The sequence below is a fragment of the Canis aureus genome, chromosome 16, assembly GCF_053574225.1.
Source record: "Canis aureus isolate CA01 chromosome 16, VMU_Caureus_v.1.0, whole genome shotgun sequence".
Classification (NCBI taxonomy): Eukaryota; Metazoa; Chordata; class Mammalia; order Carnivora; family Canidae; genus Canis; species Canis aureus.
Window position 1 is genome coordinate 47,476,125 of NC_135626.1, and position 22,571 is coordinate 47,498,695.

Genomic DNA, 22,571 nt, shown 5'->3' on the forward strand with positions numbered 1-22,571 from the left:
ATGATGGCTCATTCGTGCAGCTTCTCATTTATAAACCCAAGGGGCTGACACCTCCTGCTCTAGCCGAAGCTTATAACATAGCGGATATATGCCGCATCTTATCATTTTGGCGATTCAATATTGTCATCAAATGAATTATTGGGATGAAAATGTCAACCCAAGGACAAGCCAGTGTGGGAAGGAACAGATCGAATGTGCATTCTTATGTTTCCTACACTATAAAGAATGTCGTTACCTCCTTGTCCTAGGGCAGGTTAGATGACACCGAGTGTCCTGGGAACAATTTGCAGTGCTGTGGCAGCCAGGGGCCGGGAGTTAGGCTTGCACCAGCACGAAGCCTATCCTGAGCATGAAATTGCTTTATTTCTGTTGAGTTCAGTCCAAAACTTAGGTGAAGCATCAGTGTATGATGCTATTTATATGAGTTTGTCACAAAAGGGGAATTTTTTTTTTTGAATTAAATGTCCATAATCCAGCTCCTTCTTAAATCTTTTTTATCAGCTTTTTCATTCCTGCACCCTGGCATAATGACACAGGTATTACGTAAACAAGACACCTCAGAGGGCTGCTTATAAAAATCCAAGAGAAAAGATAAATATGTGATGATACACTGATATCTTGGAAATATGAGCTGCCGGTTTGTATTTTCTTTGTGGGATCGGATATTGGTTTTCGTGGTTTATTGACCTGGCAGGGAGAGATCTGACGAAACACCCGAGAACCTTACACTTTTTTTTTTTTTTTTTGAAACCTCCTTGTCTACATGGAGAAATCTGGACATGGAATCGGAGAGCCAGAAAGACGAAGTCGTGTCCTTGCAGAACCCAAAGCAGATCCAGCCCTGGAAGTAAAAGCACACACCACCTTCCCAAAAGAAAAGGAGTTCGAATCCGTCTTCCCATGAGTTGCCCTGAGCCAGAACGCCAGGCTGACTAGTGAAGGAGGGGGGTGGGGGTGAGGCTGTGAAATGTGATGGTTATGTTCAACAAGGAGCTAGTGTTTTTTGTTGACTCGTGTTGAGGGTGGTGGGATCAGCAAGCACACCTTTGTATTCAGCTAATCATTCTTTCCCTTCTGTTACGATCTTTGCAGGATGTCATAGTCAAAACCATGTTACCTGGGAGCCACAGCATTGTAAATGCTCCGGAATGCTAATATTAATAAAGACCTTTAACTTTAGGGCACCATGAGCCAGACAACTAACTGGCATAGCAGGAATCAGGGCACTCATCCAATAGTATCTCTTAGGGAAGTCCTTTATAGTTCTCCTGTTGGCTCAGCTGAACACCTTCAAGTTAGTTTCCAAACCAAAGATCCATCAAATGTAAAAGTCCCTGTCCTTTAAAAAATTTTTTTCATAATGAAAAAAGTGTTTTGTTTTGTTTTCATAATGATAAAAATAGAATCACTGATAGAGGGCTACCTTGAGGTACAAAGCAAGTAAACCAGGCCCAGGGAAGGATGACAGTTTGCCAGGCTTTTTTAAAGAATTGTGATGAGAGTGAGGGGTTGGCTAAACCGGATGATGGGGATGAAGAAGTGCATGTGTTGTGATGAGCACACTGGGTATTGTATGGAAGAGTTGAATCACTATATTGTACACCTGAGACTAAAATTACACTGTGTGTTAACTATACTGGAATTTAAATAGAAACATAAAGAAAGATAATCAAGATGAAATAGACATTGCATAAAATTGACCATCTCAACCATTTGTAAGTGTACAATTCAGTGGCATTGAGTGCATTCACAGTATTGTGCAATCATCACCACTAACTATCTCCAGAACATTTTCATCATCCCGTTACACACTAACTTCCCATTCCCCCTGGCAACCACCATTCTACTTTCTATCTCCGTCAACTGGATTACTCTAGGTACCTCGTGTACATGGAAGTTCTCAGGCTTTTGTACATTTAGGACGCGTTCAATCTGACTACCATCTACTAAAATTTTTACAGAAGGAAAAGATAATCTTGGGCAGATAGTCCAATGTTCGTCACACAGGTGTGTGGCAATAGCTTGTTCTCATGTCCCTTACAGAAATTAGCATAACAGGGAAATGAGTGAAACAGAGCTCAAGACCCAGTCAGCTCTGTTGCCCAACAGAAGGAGCCATGGCTACGGCAATTTGTGTACAGTTTTACATTTTACAAAGCGTTTTAATTTGTAAGTTGTTTCTCACTTGATTCTCACCATGTCCTTTGAGGTATTTTTATTAGTCCCATTTTAATGATCAGAAACTGTGGCTCAGATAAATAAATTGTCTAAGGTTACGCAACTAATCAAAGGCGGCATCAGGACGTCGGCTCCAGGCTTTCGATTTTAAAACCTCAGTGCCTTCCACCATAGCACACTGTGAGCAATTATCACCTCTCTAGAGCCCAGGTAATCGCCAGTCCTCAGAAAAGGAAAGCTTCTCCAAATGTATCCCTAATTGTCAGTGCTCCATCTCGTTAGCTTGGAGACACATGGAAACCCTTGCCTGACCAGCCAGCCTCAGAAGTCTTGGTGTGGCATAATGGCCTGGCTCTCAGTGCCCTTTGGGTAGATTAGGGTCTAGACCAGCACCGTCCAGCAGAAATATGTGAGGCACAAGTGCAAGCCACAGAAGTTATTTGAAATTTTCTAATAGCCACATTAAAGTAAGAAGAATCAGATGAAGTTATTATTTTAAAGATTTTATTTATTCATTTGAGAGAGAGAGAGAAATAGAAAAGGAGGGGCATGAGCAGGAGGAGGGGCAGAGGGAGAAGCAGACTCCCCACTGATCAGGGAACTAGAAGCAGGGCTTGATCCCAGGACCCTAAAATGATGACCTGAGCTGAAGGCAGATGTTTACTGATGGAGCCACCCAAGCAACCCACAGGTGAAGTTAATTTTAAGAATAGATTTCAGTCTCCTGGTATATCTAAAACACTATCATTTCAATATGTAATCAACATACAAATTATGTGTAAAAACATGTTTTGCTGTTGTTGTTACTAAGTCTTCAAAATCTAGTGTGCATTTTACACTTCCAGCCATCCCAAGTCAGATGCTAAATTTTCATCAGAGGCATCTGATCTGAATTTAGATTTCATAAAAACTTCCAGTTGAAAAAGTAGATTCATATACCCAAGATGTTTCAACTGTATGTAAAAGTGTCCTCATGGCTGAATCAAGTGTCAGTTTTACTATTTAAATTAATTAAGGGATCCCTGGGTGGCACAGCGGTTTGGCGCCTGCCTTTGGCCCGGGGCGTGATCCTGGAGACCCGGGATCAAATCCCACGTTGGGCTCCCGGTGCATGGAGCCTGCTTCTCCCTCTGCCGATGTCTCTGCCTCTCTCTCTCTGTGACTATCATAAATAAATAAAAAATTGAAAAAAAATAAAATTAATTAATTAAAATGAAGGAAAATTTAAAATTCAGCCCCTCCTTAACACAGGCCACGGGTCAAATGCCTACTAGCCAGGTGGCTATCATGCCAGACAGCATAGGTCTAGGTGAACAGCTAAGGCCGGCCCAGACTGGACTAAGGACCAGTGAACTGGAACAGGAGGCAGCACATTTTTTTCTGTAAAGGGTCAGATAGTTAATATTTCTACCTTGCAGGCCATACAGTCTCTGTTGAAAGTATTCCACTCTGCCACTGTATGGTGAAAATAGCCACAGAATGAATGGGCAGAGCTGTGTTCCATTAAAACTTTCTGTAAAAAACAAGCCGCCCCCCCACCCCCACGCCCCCACCCACGCCCCAAGCAAGCAAGCAAGCAAGCAAGCACCAACACACATAGTTTGCCAACATTAGTCCTGGTGCCTAGCTGTGCTATGGGTTTCGGAAAACAGCCAGATCTAGTGCCTAGCTTTCTGAGAGGAGGTTGTTAAAAGCTAGACTCATTGTATCTCCTTCCCTGTGTGTAATTACAATTTTGGCACCACTTGGCATGAAGACTGTAATGGACCTGAAGATAAAACGCTTCAGACTCTCTTTTCAGTGGGCATTTTGCGCATCATGAGGCAATTGCTTCATTGTGCTTTGAGGTCCATGTATTGAGAGCGGAGAAAGCTGGAAGAGTTTTGACAAAAACATGAATAGTGGGTGTGAATAATGTGGGAAACTCTGAAGAACCGCAAATTTCTATCACCCTCTGCTTGCTCCTCTGTCCACACAGTCAGAGAGAGACAGGCAGGAATCATGCCCATTTCACAGATGGAAAAATACATGATACTGTGTTAAGTCAGATGGACAGATGTCTCTTCATGCTTATTAGTTTATGTGGCATCCAACTGTTTTGATGGTAAAAGCAAAAGTAGATGTACATTTTGATTCATGGGCTGGGCCTTTCGATGTCCTGAATGGTGTTTGGGGAATAATTCCATCCAGAGTTGGTAATGTTTATTACAAAGCAGTCTCCACTTTTGACATCTTGATGTTTAGAAATGGTATTGGGACCAATGGAGGCAGAGAAAAGGAACAGGAAGGGATGACACAGGGATTGATTGGAAGGACGATGACAGCTCCTCTTGGTTCTTTAGGGTGGGGAAATATGAGAGCCTGGCCTCACAGAGATCTCTGAAGCTCAGCACTTGGGATGGGTTAATTAAGTGAAAAACAGTCATAGTTTGGGGTTCTCTTGTGCCTAAATCTTTGAGTCCAATACTTGTGGCAAGTGTGATGTACAGTTTTTGGAAGTGCTCAATTAATAAACTATATACTCAGAGTTTTGGCTTAGGGTCACCCTTTCTAAAATCAAGGTTTGAGGATGAACTGTATTTTTTTTTTTTTAGATTGATTTATTTGTTTGAGAGAGAGAAAATGGGGGGAGGGGCAGAGGGAGAGAGAATCTCAAGTGGACTCCCTACTGAGCACAGAGCCCCATGCAGGGCTTGGATCTCACAACCTTGAGATCACAACCTGACCCAGAATCAAGAGTTGGACGCTTCACTGACTGCCCCACCCAGACACCCCAAGATTGAACTGTATTGAGTAACTTGATTGTGCCCAGTCATAGTTTGCAATAGTATCCACTGATAAAAATATTCAGCTTCCCCAGGCACATTTATGCAACTTTGCCTTCCCTCAAATTTTGCAGCTCTATCAAACATGCGGCACTGTGTGCATGTGGGAAAGATCTAAATCCCCATGATGTTTTTTGACTATGGAGATAATTATTTGGGGTAGCTGTTCTGATGACGGCTCACATGGAGGCTCAGCCCTGCAGCGCAGAGCTGTCTCTAATCGTGATTGCCTGTAATGATGATTACCCAAACTCTGGAATTATAACAATAGATTTTACAAAGTTAGAGCATAATTGCTCCCCTATTCCATATGTGGGCACAGTTTAAACAACTTTGATCTTTCACATGATCTCAGACTTCAGTTATTCAGCTTCTGAAATAGCAAAGTTCAGAGACAGTGGCTCTCAACTCTTCCCTTTTTCAAAATCATAGAGTGAGGCCCAGAGTTGTGAAAGCCATTCACCTGTAAGAGAAATAAGGGCTGAAGTTGGGTAGAGAAGAAACAGAACAGACCCGTGGTGTGCAAATCCCACCTCTGCCACCCAAGCAGCCACACATGGTCTGAAGAAAGTCGCTTATGTCTTAGGCTCGGTCCTCATTTGCAAGTCACTGTGAGTGTGAAGTCATCAGATCTGTTATCAGTTCTGTGGCCTCAAAGTAAATGATCAGAGTAGATACAAAGAGGCCTTCTGAATCTTTGCATTTTGCAGCCTTCCTTTGACATGCAAGTTTTTTTTGGAGAAGGTGATGAGAAATGTGGTGTTTTCACTAAACTAGAGATAGAGCTTTGCAAAGAAAAGAGTATGAAAGCGGAAAGAAAAGACAGGCCCCCAAAAGATGGAACATTGTGACTTTGGTACCACATGCTTCCGAGCAATTGTAGATGAATACCTTCACTGAATTTGCTCCAGTGGCTCTCAGCATTTAGCGTACGTTCGAGCCAGGTCCCCAACTTCCTTCTCTCTCCCCCCAGGGTCTGGATATAAAAGGGCGGGAATGGTCTGGGATCCACCGTTTTGAGGATTATCTCTGGTGATTTGGAGATAGATGGTTCAAGGCCTGTCTGTCTTGCCCTCTACCCTGTCACCGAGGGACTGCTTAATGCATGTGTCTGTGAGTTAATTTGTGGTTTAAAAACAAGAACAGAACCTCTGCTTCTGGCCTGCCCAGCTCAGATGGCCACAACCAGCAGAGCAGGCCTGACCTGCTGGGGAGGGAAAGAAGTGACGGCCGCTGGGCCCTTGACCATCGCCTTGAGTGTCCCCCTGTAATGTCACCTACGTTACTGCATCCACTGTCTGTTGGTCGCCCCCAGACTGACGTTATCCTAGTGAGCTAAGGCTGGCGTCTGCCCCACACTGGCTCCTTCAGGAGCCGTTGGAATGATCAATGAGGCTGAGCGGCCGGGCCCTTCCCTGGCCGCTGGTGAATCAGCTGTCGGCTGCCTCGGTTCGTTCCCTTCTCTACAGAGCAGGAAGCACTTGAGCCGGGGCTGACTCGCGTCTGGCTAATGGCCCTTCTGTGTCATGCATTGTCCTTGATGTCATACATCTTTCATACGTGAGCAGGCTGGAGCTCCTAAAGACGCTATAGCGGTAGGCCTCTCCCTTCTGCCAACCCACCCCCCCCCCGCCCCTTAAGCCCTTGATGGGATTTTGGTTTTAGGGGTTTCTGCTTCAGAAGCAGAGCCAACACTTAAAAAAAAAAAAAAAAAAAAAAAACTGAGGTGAAACAGCACATAAAATTCATCATGTTAAGGTCAGGTCAGTGGCACCCAGTACATCCACAGTGTTGTGCAACCACCACCTCTATCCAGAAGCAAAACGCTTTCATCACCTCAAAAGGGAACCCTGTGCCCATTGTATTTGTTTGCTAGGATTGCCCATAACAAAGCACCACAGCCTGGGTGATTGAACAACCAGAATTTTATTTTATTTTATTCTTAAAATCAGGATTCCTATTTTATTTTTACCTATTTTTTCAAAAAGATTTATTTATTTATTTATTTACTTATTTACTTATTTATTTATTTATTTATGAGAGGCACAGAGAGAGAGGCAGAGACATAGGCAGAGGGAGAAGCAGGCTCCCCGTAAGGAGCCCAATGTGGACTCGATCCCGGATCCTGGGGTCATGCCCTGATCCGAAGGCAGATGCCCAACCGCTGAGCCACCCAGGTGCCTCAGGATTACTTTAAAAATATATATATTTTATTTACTTATTTGAGAGAGAAAGAGAACATGCAGGGGTAGTGGTAGAAGCAGGCAATCTGCTGAGCAAGGAGCCAAATGTGGGGCTCCATCCCAGGACCCCGGGATCATGACCTGAGGTGAAGGCAGACGCTTAACTGACTGAGCCACCCAGGCACCCCAAACAACCAGAATTTTATAGCCTCGTGGTTGTGGATGCTGGGAGTCCAGGATAGGGCGTCAGCAGGCTGAGTTGGTTCTACCTGAAGGCTGGAAGGGAAGGAGCTATTCCAGTGAGTCCTTTGCTTATAGATGGATGTCTTCTCTTTGCGCCTCTTCATGTTGTCTTCCTTCCAGGTGTGTCTGTGTGTCCACCTTGCCCCTGTGTGTAAGGACACTGGTCCTATTGAATTAGTGCGCACCCTAAGGACTTCATTTTAACTTGATGACTTTTGTAAAGACTGTCTCCAGACAAGGTCACATTCTGAATTACTGGGCTTTCAATGTAGGACTTTGGGGAAACAGAAGTCAACCCATAACACCCATTAAGCAGTATCAATATTAGTACTTCATTCCTTTTTTTGTGACTAAATGATATTCCATCCTAGTCAAACATTTATTTTTTGAACAACAAGGACAAAGCAATTGCCAGTGAAGTCTCCACCCTGTGGGTAGCTGAGCATCCTTCCTGTTAGAGGTGTGTGTGCCCATCTGCATAAGGTGGAGTGTGAGCTCAGGGTGTATCTCAAGAATCCCCAATCTGTAAACTTTTTCTTACTGTTTTCTTTCTTCTTTCTTTTTCTTTTCTTTTTTTTTAAATTAAAAAAAATTTTTTTAAATTTTTATTTATTTATGATAGTCACACAGAGAGAGAGAGAGAGAGGCAGAGACACAGGCAGAGGGAGAAGCAGGCTCCATGCACCAGGAGCCTGACGTGGGATTCGATCCCGGATCTCCAGGATCGCGCCCTGGGCCAAAGGCAGGCGCTAAACCGCTGCGCCACCCAGGGATCCCTCTTTCTTTTTCTTTTAAGATTTTATGTATTTATTTTGAGAGACAGAGAGTGGGGGAAGAGGTAGAGAGAGAGAGAGAGAGAGAATCTCAAGCAGGCTCCATGCTCAGCCCAGAGCCCGACATGGGGTTTGATCTCAGACCCCACAACCATGACCTGAGCCGAAACCAAGAGTCGGATGCTTAACCAACTGAGCAGCCCAGGCGCCCCACTGTCTTCCTTCTTGAAAGAGTTCCAGTTAGTCTTTACGAGCAAAAGTAGGAGCCAGACATACTAGGGGGAAGCAGGTCAAGCTGCTGATTGAAAATACATTCAAAGATAGATTTTATCTTTGATTTCTCTCTCTCCCTTTCCTCCTCTTATCCTCAGCACTCCTTCTTCCCCAAAATGTGCATAGTGAGTGCATGCATGTGTACACGTGTGTGCGCGCGTGCACACACACACACACTCGTGTTAGAAACATTCTAAGTGCGGATCATTCTCGGGAGGGCTGTGGCACAGGTAGTACTGCCCTTCGAGAAAACCAGCCTGCTGCTGTCTTTTATGTTGGTTATGTCATGGTCACTGGGTTTGGCCCTTCGGGCTGCCCTCAGACTAGAGGTTTTCTGATGTTCTTTAAGTCCCCTCTCTGCACCTGCCTCACAATGAAAGAGGGACCTTTGGAGGTATGTGTCCTCTCGGTCTTAGAACTGATGACACTGTTCATTTGTCCATTTCACCTGCCCCCTCAATTTAAAATCTATTTCTCTCTCTCTCTCTCTCAAATAAAAATAAAAATAAAATAAAATAAAATAAAATAAAATCTATTTCTCTCTCTTGTGGACAGACAGGAGATCTACATCTGTGCTGGCCTGGGCTCTTTGGGGAACAACCCAGAACAACCCATCATTATTTTGTTGCAGACTCAGGCTTCTTTTCCCCATTGCAGGGGCCTGGATGATGGGACACAATGTGTGTGTTCCTTCCCACCCAATCAGCAGGAGGGGCCACAGAAGGGTGGCATCATCCTGCCTCCTGGCCCTGAGCAGATATCCCTCTTGCAAAAATCATTTTACTCCCTCCTTCCTCTCTCTCTGTCTCCCTATTTTCTCCACCAAATGAGTTTTGCCCACTTTGAAAGATCACTGGGGGAAGATATGCCTTTTGGCCCTGAAGTTTTCAGAGAGGCAGGAAGGAAAGTAGAATAACACAAAAATGCAGCCAGGGCAGAGAATGTTCACATTGCATGTTGCTCCATATTGTCATCTTCCTGTAAGTACCTGTGGCTTCTGGAACCTCAGTCTGGGAGGCTCTACACTGTGGGTGGAATCGCACAGGACGGATGTTAAGGATGCAGTAGACTTTCCACATTGTGGATCAGCCTGTGGAGTACAGCTTTCTGTACTGGAGAAAGTACATCTGGAGTTTGTTAAAGCTTCCAGGTTTTACTGATGTCCAGCCACCCTTTAGAACTGCTGTTCCAGGGGACAGAGAGTTGAATGGTTTGACATAGGTGACGGAAAAGATAGGTGACATCTAATCCTCTTGTGCCCAGCAGTGCAGTTAATTAGGCAGAAAAGGGATAGAAATAACACATCCTGGCCTGTTTGTTGGCAAACAAAATAGGGCGTTAGCACCATTTAACCCCGTAGGGCCAGAGTGGAATGGGTGACTCCAGGGCTTCTTGCCACTGCCCGTGGGTTGGGGGGCTGCTAGACCTGAGTCTGCCAGCCACCCCGGCAAGCATCACCCTGGCGATGCAAACTGTTCACGGGAACACGCCGTGTTCTACACTCGACTCACAACTGGTTCTTCTCTTCGCTCCGGAGGAAAAATAACACCAGGCCCATGTGTCTGCCTTCTTTTCTGGCAGAAAGTGTTGACTGTAGTTGATCGCTGCGCCTGCTGAAGGGGGGGTGTTGTCAACGTCAAGCAGTGAGGCTGACCTCTCTGTCACTGTGTGTTTTGTAGTACAAAATCGGGCAGCTGTACATGATCAGCAAGCACAGCCACGAACAGAGCGACCGAGGAGAAGGGGTGGAGGTCGTCCAGAATGAACCCTTTGAGGATCCTCACCATGGCAATGGGCAGTTCACCGAGAAGCGAGTGTATCTCAACAGGTAAGTCATGGCAGCTGGACTCTCCCACCTTTGGGCTCTCCCACCACACAGGAGCCTTCCAGCCCTACCCTTACGGCTGATGGGGGTGCTGTGTCTGGGTTAAAAAGGTGACTTGGAAAGTTATTACATCTGCCCTTTCCATCCACCAGTCTAGTTGCTTCCAAAACCAGAATCCCCTGCCTTCTGCAAAATCGTCCTCAATTGCATTTTCATTAAGGGGACCTTTCCTCTTACCTTCCCATCCCTTGGATGACATGTTAAGATGAAATCTGGTCTTCTCCCCTTGGGTCAGTGTTAGCAGTGGGAAAGAGATGGCTTTGCCTGTAAGTTGTAGAAGGGTGCCAAAGATGGTGGTGTGCCATCGGGATCTTGACTTGGTCCACCTTCCACGTACTGCCAAGCGATTGCTCAGGTGTTTGCAAAGGGCACAATAAATGGTCACCTGTGATCAAAGTGATATGCAATGCTGAGGGGGTTTCCATTTCTCAAGTGGACCCATCCTTCCCAAGGTAGAGGTTGCCATTGCTCCTTTGGAAGCGTAAAGAATCAAGGATTATAAACCAACACTCATCAGCTTTGCAGAGTGTATTCTTTACTCTCTTGCTGTTTTCTTACCATTAATGGCACAGTTGACTACTGGGGCTTGTCTGACCTTCTCCCTGCCCTCGACCCCTTTCCAGCCCATTTTCTTCCATTCTTCTCATCCGGGTCAGGACATTTGTATAGTCACATGAAATACATTTTATTGAAATTATCTGTCTGCTCTAGTGAACCAGTGTATGACTGGTTCGGTCTTTGCTTTCATTTTTTTGAATACTCTTTACCCTCACCTATGGCTTCTCCTATTGGCCCATATGTGATTATTCAGAACGCATTTTGAACATAATAATTGGACAGTGCCTTTGTTTATTCACTGACACTGACACTCATGAATATTTACTCATTCTCTGTGTCTTGACCATGAGACACTTCTGAAAGGAGCTGTGTTAGGATTCCACCATATTCTCATGGCCTCCACCTTCCAGCAGGCTGAAGTGGACTGTTCCCTCTTGATGGGGGAGCATTTGGATCCTGTCACTAGGATGTCTGGAAATCTCTAGGGCATTATCCTGACAGTGAAGGTCCTTGGGCTATTGAACTGGCTTGTTTTAATCTACCCAGGGATGCGGTATCGGGGAATTCCTGAGTCACGATGAAATGCAAATGAGATTGATCTTGTTCATCTATTAGGAGCTGTGAATTCCCAGGATTTGGAGCCAGTTCAGCCTCCAGCCAGCTGCTGATTTGCAAGAGTTGCTGAGCTCTGGGACTGGCCTGAGGATGACTTCCTTACATAGACTAGATTCTCAATATGCTGCTTTGGCATTCTTAGTGTGGAGGGTGAAAATCAAATATTGAGCGGGAGTCACCTCGGTCGAGCAAACAGAAGTGAGGGCCATGTAAGAAAATAGATAGAGACCTATGGGAAATTCCATTTTTTGGCAGATGATTGCCTTTTCCCAAATTATTGCTTAGGGAATGTTCCCTATGTACCAAATTCAAAAAAATTTTGAGAAAACTTTATATCTTTTCCTGAAGCAGAGCAAGAAGTGTCCAGCTGTCTCTGTCATGTCTGTTTTCTCTATCAAAATATATGATGTTTATTTTAAAGGAGAATAATAAACATTAGTAAGAGGGAAATTTGTTATAAATAGAATATCTGGACTTCCAGTAATAGAAACTAAAAAGATTAATGTGGACCCTCCCCCCCATCTCCTATGACAAACACAGGATGAAATATAACAATATAAAGCTGAGCTCAAAACAAAGAAAGGGAAATCCTCAGGTACGAGAAATAAAGAGGAAATGCAAGCCAGAGTGGAAAGCAGATGAGCTAATGCTCAGGAAGCTGGGATATGTCAGAACTGACATGTAGGGGGATGTCATGCCCGTAAAGGGACAGGAAATGAGGCTTTGGGTTCCTACAAATGGGGAGTTGGAGCTGAGAGTCATGCACAAAAATCATTCTTGGTAATTGAGTACTGAGAGAGAGTACCACTCAGAGGCACGTGTTGACAGAACTACTAAAGATTGTACTGAAGTAAAAGGAAACGGAACCCAAGAAAGAGGAGAGGAGAATCTAGAGGTAGTAAGAAACAAAGAAAGTGAAGGGTGCGTGGGGGGCTCAGTAGGTTAAGCATCTGCCTTTGGCTCAGGTTGTGATTGAGCCCTAAGTTGGGCTCCCTGCTCAGCGGAGGGTCAGCTTCTCCCTCTCCCTCAGACACCCCTCCCCCACTCATGCTCGCTCTCTCTCTCTCTCTCTCTCTCAAATAAATAAATAAAATCTTTTTTTTTAAAAGAAATTGATAAACATATAGGCAAATCTGCATGAGCATAGGATGTTTTTAAAATACTAATAATGAATAATTGGGAGTATATTTGTGGAATTTATTTTTATTTATTTATTTAAACATTTTATTTATTTATTTGACACAGAGAACACGAGTACAGGGAGGGGCAGAGGGAGAGGGAGAAGCAGACTCTTTGGTGAGCAGGGAGCCCGATGCGGGGCTGGATTCCAGAACCCTGAGATCCTGACCTGAGCCAATGGCAGATGCCTAGCCAAATGAGCCACCCAGGCGCCCCTATGTGTGGAATTTAAATAATGGACAAGAATAGCAGAAGAGGAGAGGGTAGTAATTACAGTAAAAGCATTTTAAATTGCTAATATTGTGTAAGAGGAGGAGAGAAATGTTGATTAATTAAAAAAACCTTTAGGGATCCCTGGGTGGCGCAGCGGTTTGGCGCCTGCCTTTGGCCCAGGGCGCGATCCTGGAGACCCGGGATCGAATCCCACATTGGGCTCCAGGTGCATGAGGCCTGCTTCTCCCTCTGCCTGTGTCTCTGCCTCTCTCTCTCTTTCTGTGACTATCATAAATAAATAAAAAATTAAAAAAACAAAACAAAACAAACAAACAAAAAAAACCTTTAAGACACGTGTGCATATGCAAAGTGTAAAGATAACCTCTAAAAAAATAGTAAAGCAGTACATAACTTCCAAGAGAAAATGTGATCAATCCAATAGAATGTGGAAGAACAGAGAAAAGCTTATAAAAAGCATGGTCAACAGAAAACAGAGATTTGATGGTAAGATAAATCAAAATATGGTGGTCACAATAAAGGTATATGAGTTAAATGCTAAACCTGAACCTAGCTCAACAAATATAGGGCAACACTGACAAAATCATAGGTAGCCTAAAGTTATAATGGGAGATTTTAACATAACTGTTTAGTAAATGGTTAGAGCAAATCATCAAATTAATCTAGCAAACACAGAGCAGATGTAAACAGCAGAATTAGAACTTTGGTCTAGTGGACATTAATAGACCCTAGAACTAACATGATTTTCATACACACATGAAAGTGTGCAAAAACTGACTACACACTAGGCTAGGAATCAATCTCAATACCAGAAAATCAATATCCTGTAGATGCTGTTTGCTGGTTACAAAGCATTACAATAAGAAACAGACAACAGCAAATCAACTTCCTCATTATATAGAAATGTAACAATCTCTAAATATTGTGTTATTGTGTTTGTTATGTTACTTTCCCAGCCACCTTTGCAGCAATGGATGACCATGTGACCTAGTTCTGGCTAATTGAGATGTAAGATTTTCCTCCCTGATGAAAACAGGAGGGGATCCAGGCTGGCTGGGTGGGTAGAGCATAGGACTCTTGATCTGAGGTTATGAGTTTGAGCCCCACATTGGGTGTAGAGATTACTTAAAAATAAAATCTTTAAAAAGAGAAAGAGAGATGTCTAAGAGCTATAATGTGATTCTAAGAAAGGGAGGAGATAAATGGAGACTCCTGGGAAGGTAACTGGCAGGGTCTACCACATGGACCTTGGCAGTAAAACTGACAATAATAGTGCAAAAAGGAAACTTCTAGACCAAGTTCAGTGAAGAATACAGATGTGAAAAGCCTATTGACAGATCATTTGCAGATCAAATACCCCTGAGTATAATAATAATAATAATAATAATAATAATAATAATAATAATAAATCATGACTCAACAAGACTGTTAACATCAATATGAGGATTCAGCAAGATTGCTGGGAGGAAAAAATCCATGTACAAAATCATCATTATTATTATACAGCAGGAACAATAAATGGAAAATATAATTTTTAAAAATTCCATTATAGTAAAAAAGGATAGGCAAAGAAATTCAAAGTTACTCCATAATAAATCTACAATATATAAAACATCTTTTTGGAGAAAAATATAAAACATTAGTTTATCTTTTTTAAGTAGGCCCCACACCCGACATGGGGCTCGAATTTGCAACTTTGTGACCAAGAATTACATGCTCCAACGACTGAGCCAGCCAGGTGTCCTGGTGGGGGACATTTTCTTAAACCCTGGACAGAAGTGGGGCACCTCAGCAGCCCGGGTGGCTCAGTGGTTTAGCGCCACCTTCAGCCCAGGGTGTGATCCTGGAGACCCAGGATGGAGTCCCACATCGCGCTCCCTGCATGGAGCCTGCATCTCCCTCTGCCTGTGTCTCTGACTTTCTCTCTCTCTCTGTGTTTCTCATGAATAAATAAAATGTTAAAAAAAAATCTTTAAAAAGAAGTGGGGCACCTTGGTGGCTCACTGAAAAGAGCACATGACTATCTTGGGGCGGTGAGTTCAAGCTCTACATAAAGCTTACCAGAAAAATAAAAACTAAAGCAAAAAACCCTGGACAAGTGGCAAGGTTCATGGATAGAAAATGCTAATATATTATAAAGATGCCATCAATTCCCAAATCAATTATAAATTTAATGCAAATCTAATTAAAATGCCAACCAGGTTGTTTTTAAAATAGAATTTGAAGTGTGCCTGAGTGGCTCAGTCAGCTAAACATCTGACTCTTGATTTCAGCTCAGGTTGTGATTTTAGGGTTGTGAGATGAGCCCTGGGATAGGCTCACCCTGGGTGTAGCACCTGCTTAAGATTCTCTCTCTCCCTCTGCCCTTCGTCTTACCTCCTCCTGTCAACCTCCATTTACCTGTGCATGTACAGGTGCTCTCTCTCTTAAAAACAAAAATAGGGAGCACTTGGGTGGCTCAGTCAATTAAGTGTCTGCCTTGGGCTCAGGTCATGATCCCAGGGTCCTGGGATAGAGCCCTACATGGGGCTCCATGCTCAGCAGGGATCCTGCTTCTTCGTCTCCCTCTGCCACTCCCCCTGCTTGTCCCTCTCGCTCGCTCTGTCAAATAAATAAATAAATCTTTTTAAAAAATAAAAATGTTAAAAAAATTAAAAAATAAAAATTGATTTTGAGACTATAATCCTAAAACTCCTAATTATCATAGCTTTATAAAGAGCCTTGATAATCTGGTAGGTCAAGTCCCTTCTTCTTATTCAGCTTTTTCCAAAATTGTTCATATGAATTTTAAGATTAGAAAGCCACCAAGTGGTATGAAGAATGACTGAAGAAACCAAGGATATTCAACATAGAAAAGCTGGACCCAGGCTGTGTAAAGGTGTGGGCAGGTGGGAAAAAAATTAAGCCTGTATATTCTATAAGACCTCAAAAGTTACCAGTTGGACCAAGAGCAAGGGATGAGGATGCCAGGAGAAAGGGCGAGGCTCAGTTTATGGAAGGAATGTAAGTATGTGAGCTGTGTGAGGACATACTAGGATGCCTTACAGTCAATTACACTGGTACTGGGGATGCTTCAGCATGAGCAGAGCACCCACTTATCGGGCTGTCCTTGAGCAGATTTAAACATCAACTAGTTGTTAAACTGGGCATCCTTTCAGATCCTTTTCAACCCTAATTTTCTATGCTCAAAATAAGTTGCGGACATTATCCTGACTTACCTCCAACATATATAAATGAATGACCAATGAGGCACAGGAGAAAAGTACTCTGCATTCTCTTTGCACAAATCTGAACCAGGTTCATCATTTTAGAATTTAAAAGGCTCTTGGAAAAATAAAAATAAGAATAAAAATAAAAATAAATAAATAAATAAATAAAAGGCTCTTGGAATATTTAGAAGTATGGCACATATCTTAGAACCAGGGAGATTATGGCTTAGTAAGAGAAAAAGAAAAAAAAATGGATATGTGACATGCTATAAAATAATAAGACAGATTTTCATAATCATAAAATAAAACCAAATCCATTATTTTTGATATTCAGAAACTGGAGCCACTTTGCTTTCACGTGTCCTGCATGCACAGGTCTTGGGACTGTCATGTTGGCCAGGCTGCTTCATAATTGAAATTCATTAAATGGGTATTTATTGAACCTTACAATGCATAACAAATTGTTCTGGTATTGGAGAGAATCTCTTAATAAGTAAGACATGGCCCTTGCATTTTGATCAGAGTAGGGGCTAGGCTGACTGGTTCTAGCATTTGTGAATTCATCTGTCCATCTCGTGTGTGATGTCAGGGAGGAAAAGCTTTTCTCAGCCCACTTAGGCTCTGTCAGTGGGGACTGCAAATTAAACTGAAATTGACAGATGAATGGGAAAAAAGACCAAGTTTTATTTGTCAATGTATATGGGACCACCCAGAAAAATGAGACTCAAATAAGCAATTAGAATTTAGGGCTTATATACCATTTTATTTTATTTTATTTTATTTTATTTTATTTTATTTTATTTTATTTTATTTTATTTTATTTATTTTATAAGATTTTATTTATTTATTCATGAGAGACACAGAGAGAGAGAGGCAGAGACACAGGCAGAGGGAGAAGCAGGCTCCATGCAGGGAGCCCGACGTGGGACTCGATCCCGGGTCTCCAGGATCACACCCTGGGCTGAAGGCGGCACCAAACCGCTGAGCCACCCAGGCTGCCCGCTTATATACCATTTTAATAGAGGTGGGGGAGAAAAGGCACTTCTGGAAAAACAAATGGCTTTTTTGAAAAATAAACAGGGCTTTTGGTGGATGGATAGGAGATAGTTTTGTGACTGTCTGTTTAGGCAATTTCTTATCTTCTTGCTCCTCATCTTTAGTGAGAAGAGTCAGTGTTCTTTGGTTGGGAAACTCCTGGGGAGGGCATTAGGACAGTTGAATTCTTTCAGGAGGCTCTGCTTTTATGCAGATAAGGGGAGTTCAGTAAAAGCATCTTCCTGCAACTGTTGATTCTCAAATGTCTTCAGCTCTGGAGAACCCTTATGCCACTGCGAGTGGCATCTTATAGACCCCTTTACCAGCCACAGCAAAGTGGGTTCTGAGAGTTGAACTGGCATTAACCAAGATGTCCTAGTGCCTATTTAATAATTTACACCAAGAAATATCATTGTCCTGTGAACCTGAATTCATGAGCTGGCAAGTGGAATTTCTTCCTTACGCCAATCTATATGGGAAGCCAAATCACATTTAGATATTGGTTTATCACTCTATTACCAAAGCATCTGTTAGAGCCTGGAGTTACTCAAAGTCTGTGTAGGCAGAGCCTTCTCTCGGGGTCTGACTTGAGCAGAAAGGACATTTCATGGAGGGATGTTAGTGACCCACAGAATTATCTGCAGGCTTGGGAAGGGGCAACTATCAGGGCAGCTCCAATAAGCCACGACGGCAAACAGATGCTTCATTTTGCTGTTGTCACCACAACAGCCATGGATAGGTCCAAATTGTCCCTTTTTTTCTATCACTTATCCCCAAATCCCAACCATAAGTATCCCATTGAGTTTCCAGTCCAGGCTTGGACTACCACTGAGAGAGGAGAGGGACTTCCAGACTGCTTTCCAAAGCGGCTGCATTTTGCATTCCCTCCAGCAATGTGTGAGGATTCCAATTTCTCCACATAATCACTGACACTTTGTATTGTCTGTCTCTTTGATTCTAGCCATCCTCTTAGATGTGAAGCAATCTCACTTTCGATTGGCATTTCCCTCATGACTAATGATCGTTGAGCATCCCTTCTTGAGCTCACTGCCCTTCCTACGTCTTCTTTGGAGACATGTTTCTTACCCTTTTCTCATTTTTAAATTGGGTATAATGCCTTTTTAAAAGGCCATTCCAATGGTTAAGCATCTGCCTTCGTCTTAGGGCATGATCCCAGGGTCCCAGGATCAAGTCCCATGTCGGGCTCCCTAGAGGGAGCCTGCTTCTCCCTCTCCCTATGCCTCTGTCCCCCTCTCTCTGTCTCTTGTGAATAAATAAATAAAATCCTTAAAAAAAAAAATCCATTCGTTTCTTGCTGGCCTGTCATCTCCCAGGGACTGTGGGGGTGCTCCATGATCTGGCTCTCTCTACAGTTTTGGGTGCACAGTACATTTTGGCAGCTGCGTAATATGCTTGGAACGTTACACTAGTTCTAATACTTTAGTACATTTGGTCGTTGTCCTTGGGCCTTCGATCCAGTTCAGTTAACCAAATAAGTGGTATTTCTTGGCTGGTCTTCAAAAATCCTGGTTTCAACTGGCATCCAGGGAAAGGAGGCAAGATACTAATCAGTCTCTGGAATAGCAATTCTAAATAAAACCCATCGCCCAGAATCATGTGAGGATGGGGCTTTTCTTTGGTCCCCTTGCATTTTCTCTTCATCTGCAGCATCTCTCTGATGCCTCCCCATGAAGCCCATGAGGGGAGGGAAGCAGGGGTGAGGGTGGAGGGGCACTGGAGGAAAGATGGAGCCTATTTTTAGGCTTGTTTTTCAGTCATGAAGTGTCATGTTCTTCCGTACCACGGCTGCTGGATTAATTAGGCTGTGCTGGCAGCTGCCAGTCAGGGAGGGTTGCCAGCTTATAATGGTGATTCCGCCTAATGCCTGAATCGATTTGCATGAAGAAGACATTTCTCCTGTTACATGGCTCTTGCCTTCCAGGGCAACCTCTCCTGGCCTCTGTGTTTCTGGGTAGGAGAGGGTACTGCTTCTTTAAGCTACAAACTGGGTTTGACTGGACAAGCAAAGCCACCAGCTGGTAACTCTACCTACCAGCTCATTGGTCCAGCTCCATTGCCAGGGCTTGGGTCTCTCACGTTTCCTCTTTCTACTTCCAGATCTGCCAAGCAAGCCAATCTCATTTCTTAGATCTTGCCCAAAGTAAGAGCTCAGTGCCCAGAGCTTATATGGCACCAGGAGAGCCCACTGCCCAGGCAACAGGTCGTAGAGAAATTGTCAACGATTCTGACCCGAGAGCTTATTCCCTTGCTATTTTGAATGAATCTTATGGTCACTATTGAATATCCAGAGCCAACTGCTTTTCATTCAGGAAATAGTTATTGTTGCCTGCTGTGTGCCAGGCACTGTTCTAGGTGTCGGGCATACAGCGATGAGCAAAACAGAGATTCCCTATCCTGGGGAACTTACCTCCTAGTTGGGAGTGACAGTGCACAATAGCCATAATGTATAAGAATATCAGATATTTTAGAATATTTCGTTTTACAGGGGCACCTGGGTGGCTCAGTCAGTTAAGTGTCAACTTTTAATTTCAGCTCAGGTCACGATCTCTCAGAGTTGTGAGATCGAGACCTGTGTCAGGCTCTTCACTGGGGAGGGAGTTTGCTGCTTGCTTAGGATTCTCTTTCTCTCTCTCCCTCTCCCCCTTCCTCCTTTGGCCTCCTCTCTCCCCACTCCTGTGTGCTCTCTCTTAAAAAAAAAAAAAAAACAAAGAATATTTAGTCTTACATGTTCTACGTGGATGTGTATTCGATATGTGAATATTGACTATATTAAATAAATGAGATTGATTAGTTTTTAGTATTTCTTATACTGGGGAAGTAGAGCCTGTAAGGGACTTCTTCCCAACATACCTTACAATTTATGCTATTCTGTTCTGCTCCCATCTCAGTCCTTAAGAACATGCCAGAGATTTTTATGCTGCCAGGGTCCCTCCCTCCTTCACCTTCTCCCATGGGAATTCCCAGGAACAGAACATAGGCCTGGCTGGATATTTTTTATTTATTTAAAGATTTATTTATTTATTAGAGAAAGAGAGAGAGCACACACACAAGCAGGGAGAGCGGGAGAAGGAAAAGCAGGCTTGCCTTGGAACAGGGAGCCCATGCGTGGCTCCATCCCAAGACCCCAGGATCATGACCTGAGCCGGAGGCAGATGCTTTACCGACTGAGCCACCCAGGCGCCCTAGGCCTGGCTGGATCTCAAAGAACCAGAGCATCCAGTCAAGCATGTGCCACCTGGGTTCTGCCTCTGTCCCGACCAGTGCTGTTGGCACACATGGCCAGCTCCCCTGGGTGCTTCCCAGCATGCTAGCCATGTTACCATAAAGCTGTCCAAGCAGAGCCTTCCAAGAAGCGACACAAGGGAGGCCTCTTTTCCCGGAATCCCAATGCAAAGTGCCCTTCTAAGTAGAGAGTGTGGTGGTGGTGTCTTAAGTTCAAGAAACTCCCCGCGGGCGAAGCCCCCAACAGCCTTGTTTCTCACAAGTGATGCCTCTAGTCTGGAAATTCTGCTCATCTCTTTGCTGCCATGTCAAGAATTACATTAAGAGCTGAACTAAAAGACCAGCCAGAACAACCATTAGGACGAGTAAGTGAATAAATCACAGCAGCTGGAGAAGAAATGGAAAGACCTCAGAGGTTGCTGTCTGCAGAACCGGATAGATACAATTGATTATTATCAGATAATCGTCAAATGCCAAGTTTGAAACAAAAGGTCAGAATATCCCTCCTGGACCAGTGGAAAATGAGGTTATAAAAGGTAGCTTAGTCCTTTTTAAAAGTCACGGATGTGGGCTGAGGTTATTTGAGCATAATTCTCAGCACAGGCAGCAGCAGGCTTCAGGGGCCCCGCGGAGGAGAAAAGCCCGAGTGCAGGGAACTCAGAGGGGCTGTCTTTCTGCTGGGAATGTTTTAAGTCCAAAAGGTGATTGATTATAGTGCTGCGTATCCTGCATGAGTTGGTGGATAAAACAGCTCAAATAAAGATTCTTCTGAAGACCATCATAATTCTGATCCCTGTTGGGAAAATGAAATTAGACTCCATTTAGACCACATTTGGCCTAATGATGTTCAGTGCCTCCTGGGGTCAAAAAATATTCCCAGATGAGCATAAATTGCAAAGAGAGATTAGATATCAGGGTGAATCTGGTGATAATCTGGCTTGTAAAGCGCCAGAAGCTTCTAATGGAGGGACGGTTTAGGTTTCCATTCCGGAAGCTCTTTATGAAGTAAATAAACACTCTTAACCTGAGATCAGTTCAGATTATGCCTGCATAATGGGGCCTCCTTATCCAGGTCAGTTGTAATTTAGGGAGACCCAGGGAATACGTGAGGAGGTTTCAGTGACAGGTCCTATCCACTTAGGTCCAGGGCCGGGTTTCCCCATCTTGGCTCTGTTAATATTTGGAACCAGATAATTCTTTGCTGTGGGGCTTCCCTGAGCCTTGTAGGATATTGGAACAACATCCCTGGCCTCTACCCACTAGATGCCTGCCCCTGTCCCCCCTACCTCCCAGTTGTGACAAACAAAAAATGTTTCCAGACTTGGCCAAATGTCCCCCCACCCCTGGGGGTGTATGCAAAATTCCCCCTCTGCCCCATTGAGAACCACTGCTCTGGGTTGACCACCATACTAGTTTGCCCTGGCCTGAGGAATTTTAGCATGGAGGACTTCCAGTGCTAAAAGCAGGACAGTCTCATGTAGACTGGGATGAGCTGGTCACCCGCTGTGTCATCGATGTGTTCTATACCCTACTAAAAATTTTTAAGTGAAAAACCAAATGTTTTTGAAAAGTCTGTCTTCAGGGGCTATTGACAAAGGTGTTTGGGAAATGGTATTCTTCCACATCAGAATTTCCAATTCTGTAAAGGTTCAGAGTTTTTTGTTTCATTTTGTTTTTAAGATTCTATTTATTTGAGAGAGAGAAAGAGAGAGTGAGAGAGCACGAGCAGCAGGGAGAGGTAGAGGGAGAAGCAGACTCCTCACTGAACTGGGAGCCCAACAAGGGACTTGATCCCAGCACCCTGAGATCATGCCCTGAGCCCAATGCAGATGCCCAACCAACTGAGCTGCCCAGGCGCCCCAAGGCTTCAGAGTTGTGTCCTCTTTTCCCTCAGTGTCTCTGAAGCCTGAGCCATGGTGACAGGGGCCATAGGAAGGTCTGGTCCCGGCCAGTGGACCAAGTGGACATGATTCAGACCATGCCGCCATTCTAGAAGAGACTCTTTTTGACACCTGGTAGTGAGTTTGAGTGACAGACTTCTCCTTAGAATCGTAGGCTGTGTGACAGTGTACATCATGAAAGTGACAGCAGCGGCAGGGACTAATTTAATTCCATTTTCCTCTGCAGCCCTGATAAATCAT

General features: G+C 43.9%; 1 protein-coding gene across 1 annotated transcript in view; it reads left to right on the forward strand.

Moving 5' to 3' along the window:
• PITPNC1 (phosphatidylinositol transfer protein cytoplasmic 1) overlaps positions 1 to 22,571 on the forward strand; it is a 255,931-nt gene that overhangs the window by 121,571 nt on the left and 111,789 nt on the right. Inside the window, exons 2-3 of the mRNA XM_077853735.1 lie at positions 770 to 847; positions 10,155 to 10,303. Of these exons, the coding sequence (XP_077709861.1) occupies positions 770 to 847; positions 10,155 to 10,303 (227 nt within the window). The remainder of the gene's footprint in view (positions 1 to 769; positions 848 to 10,154; positions 10,304 to 22,571) is intronic.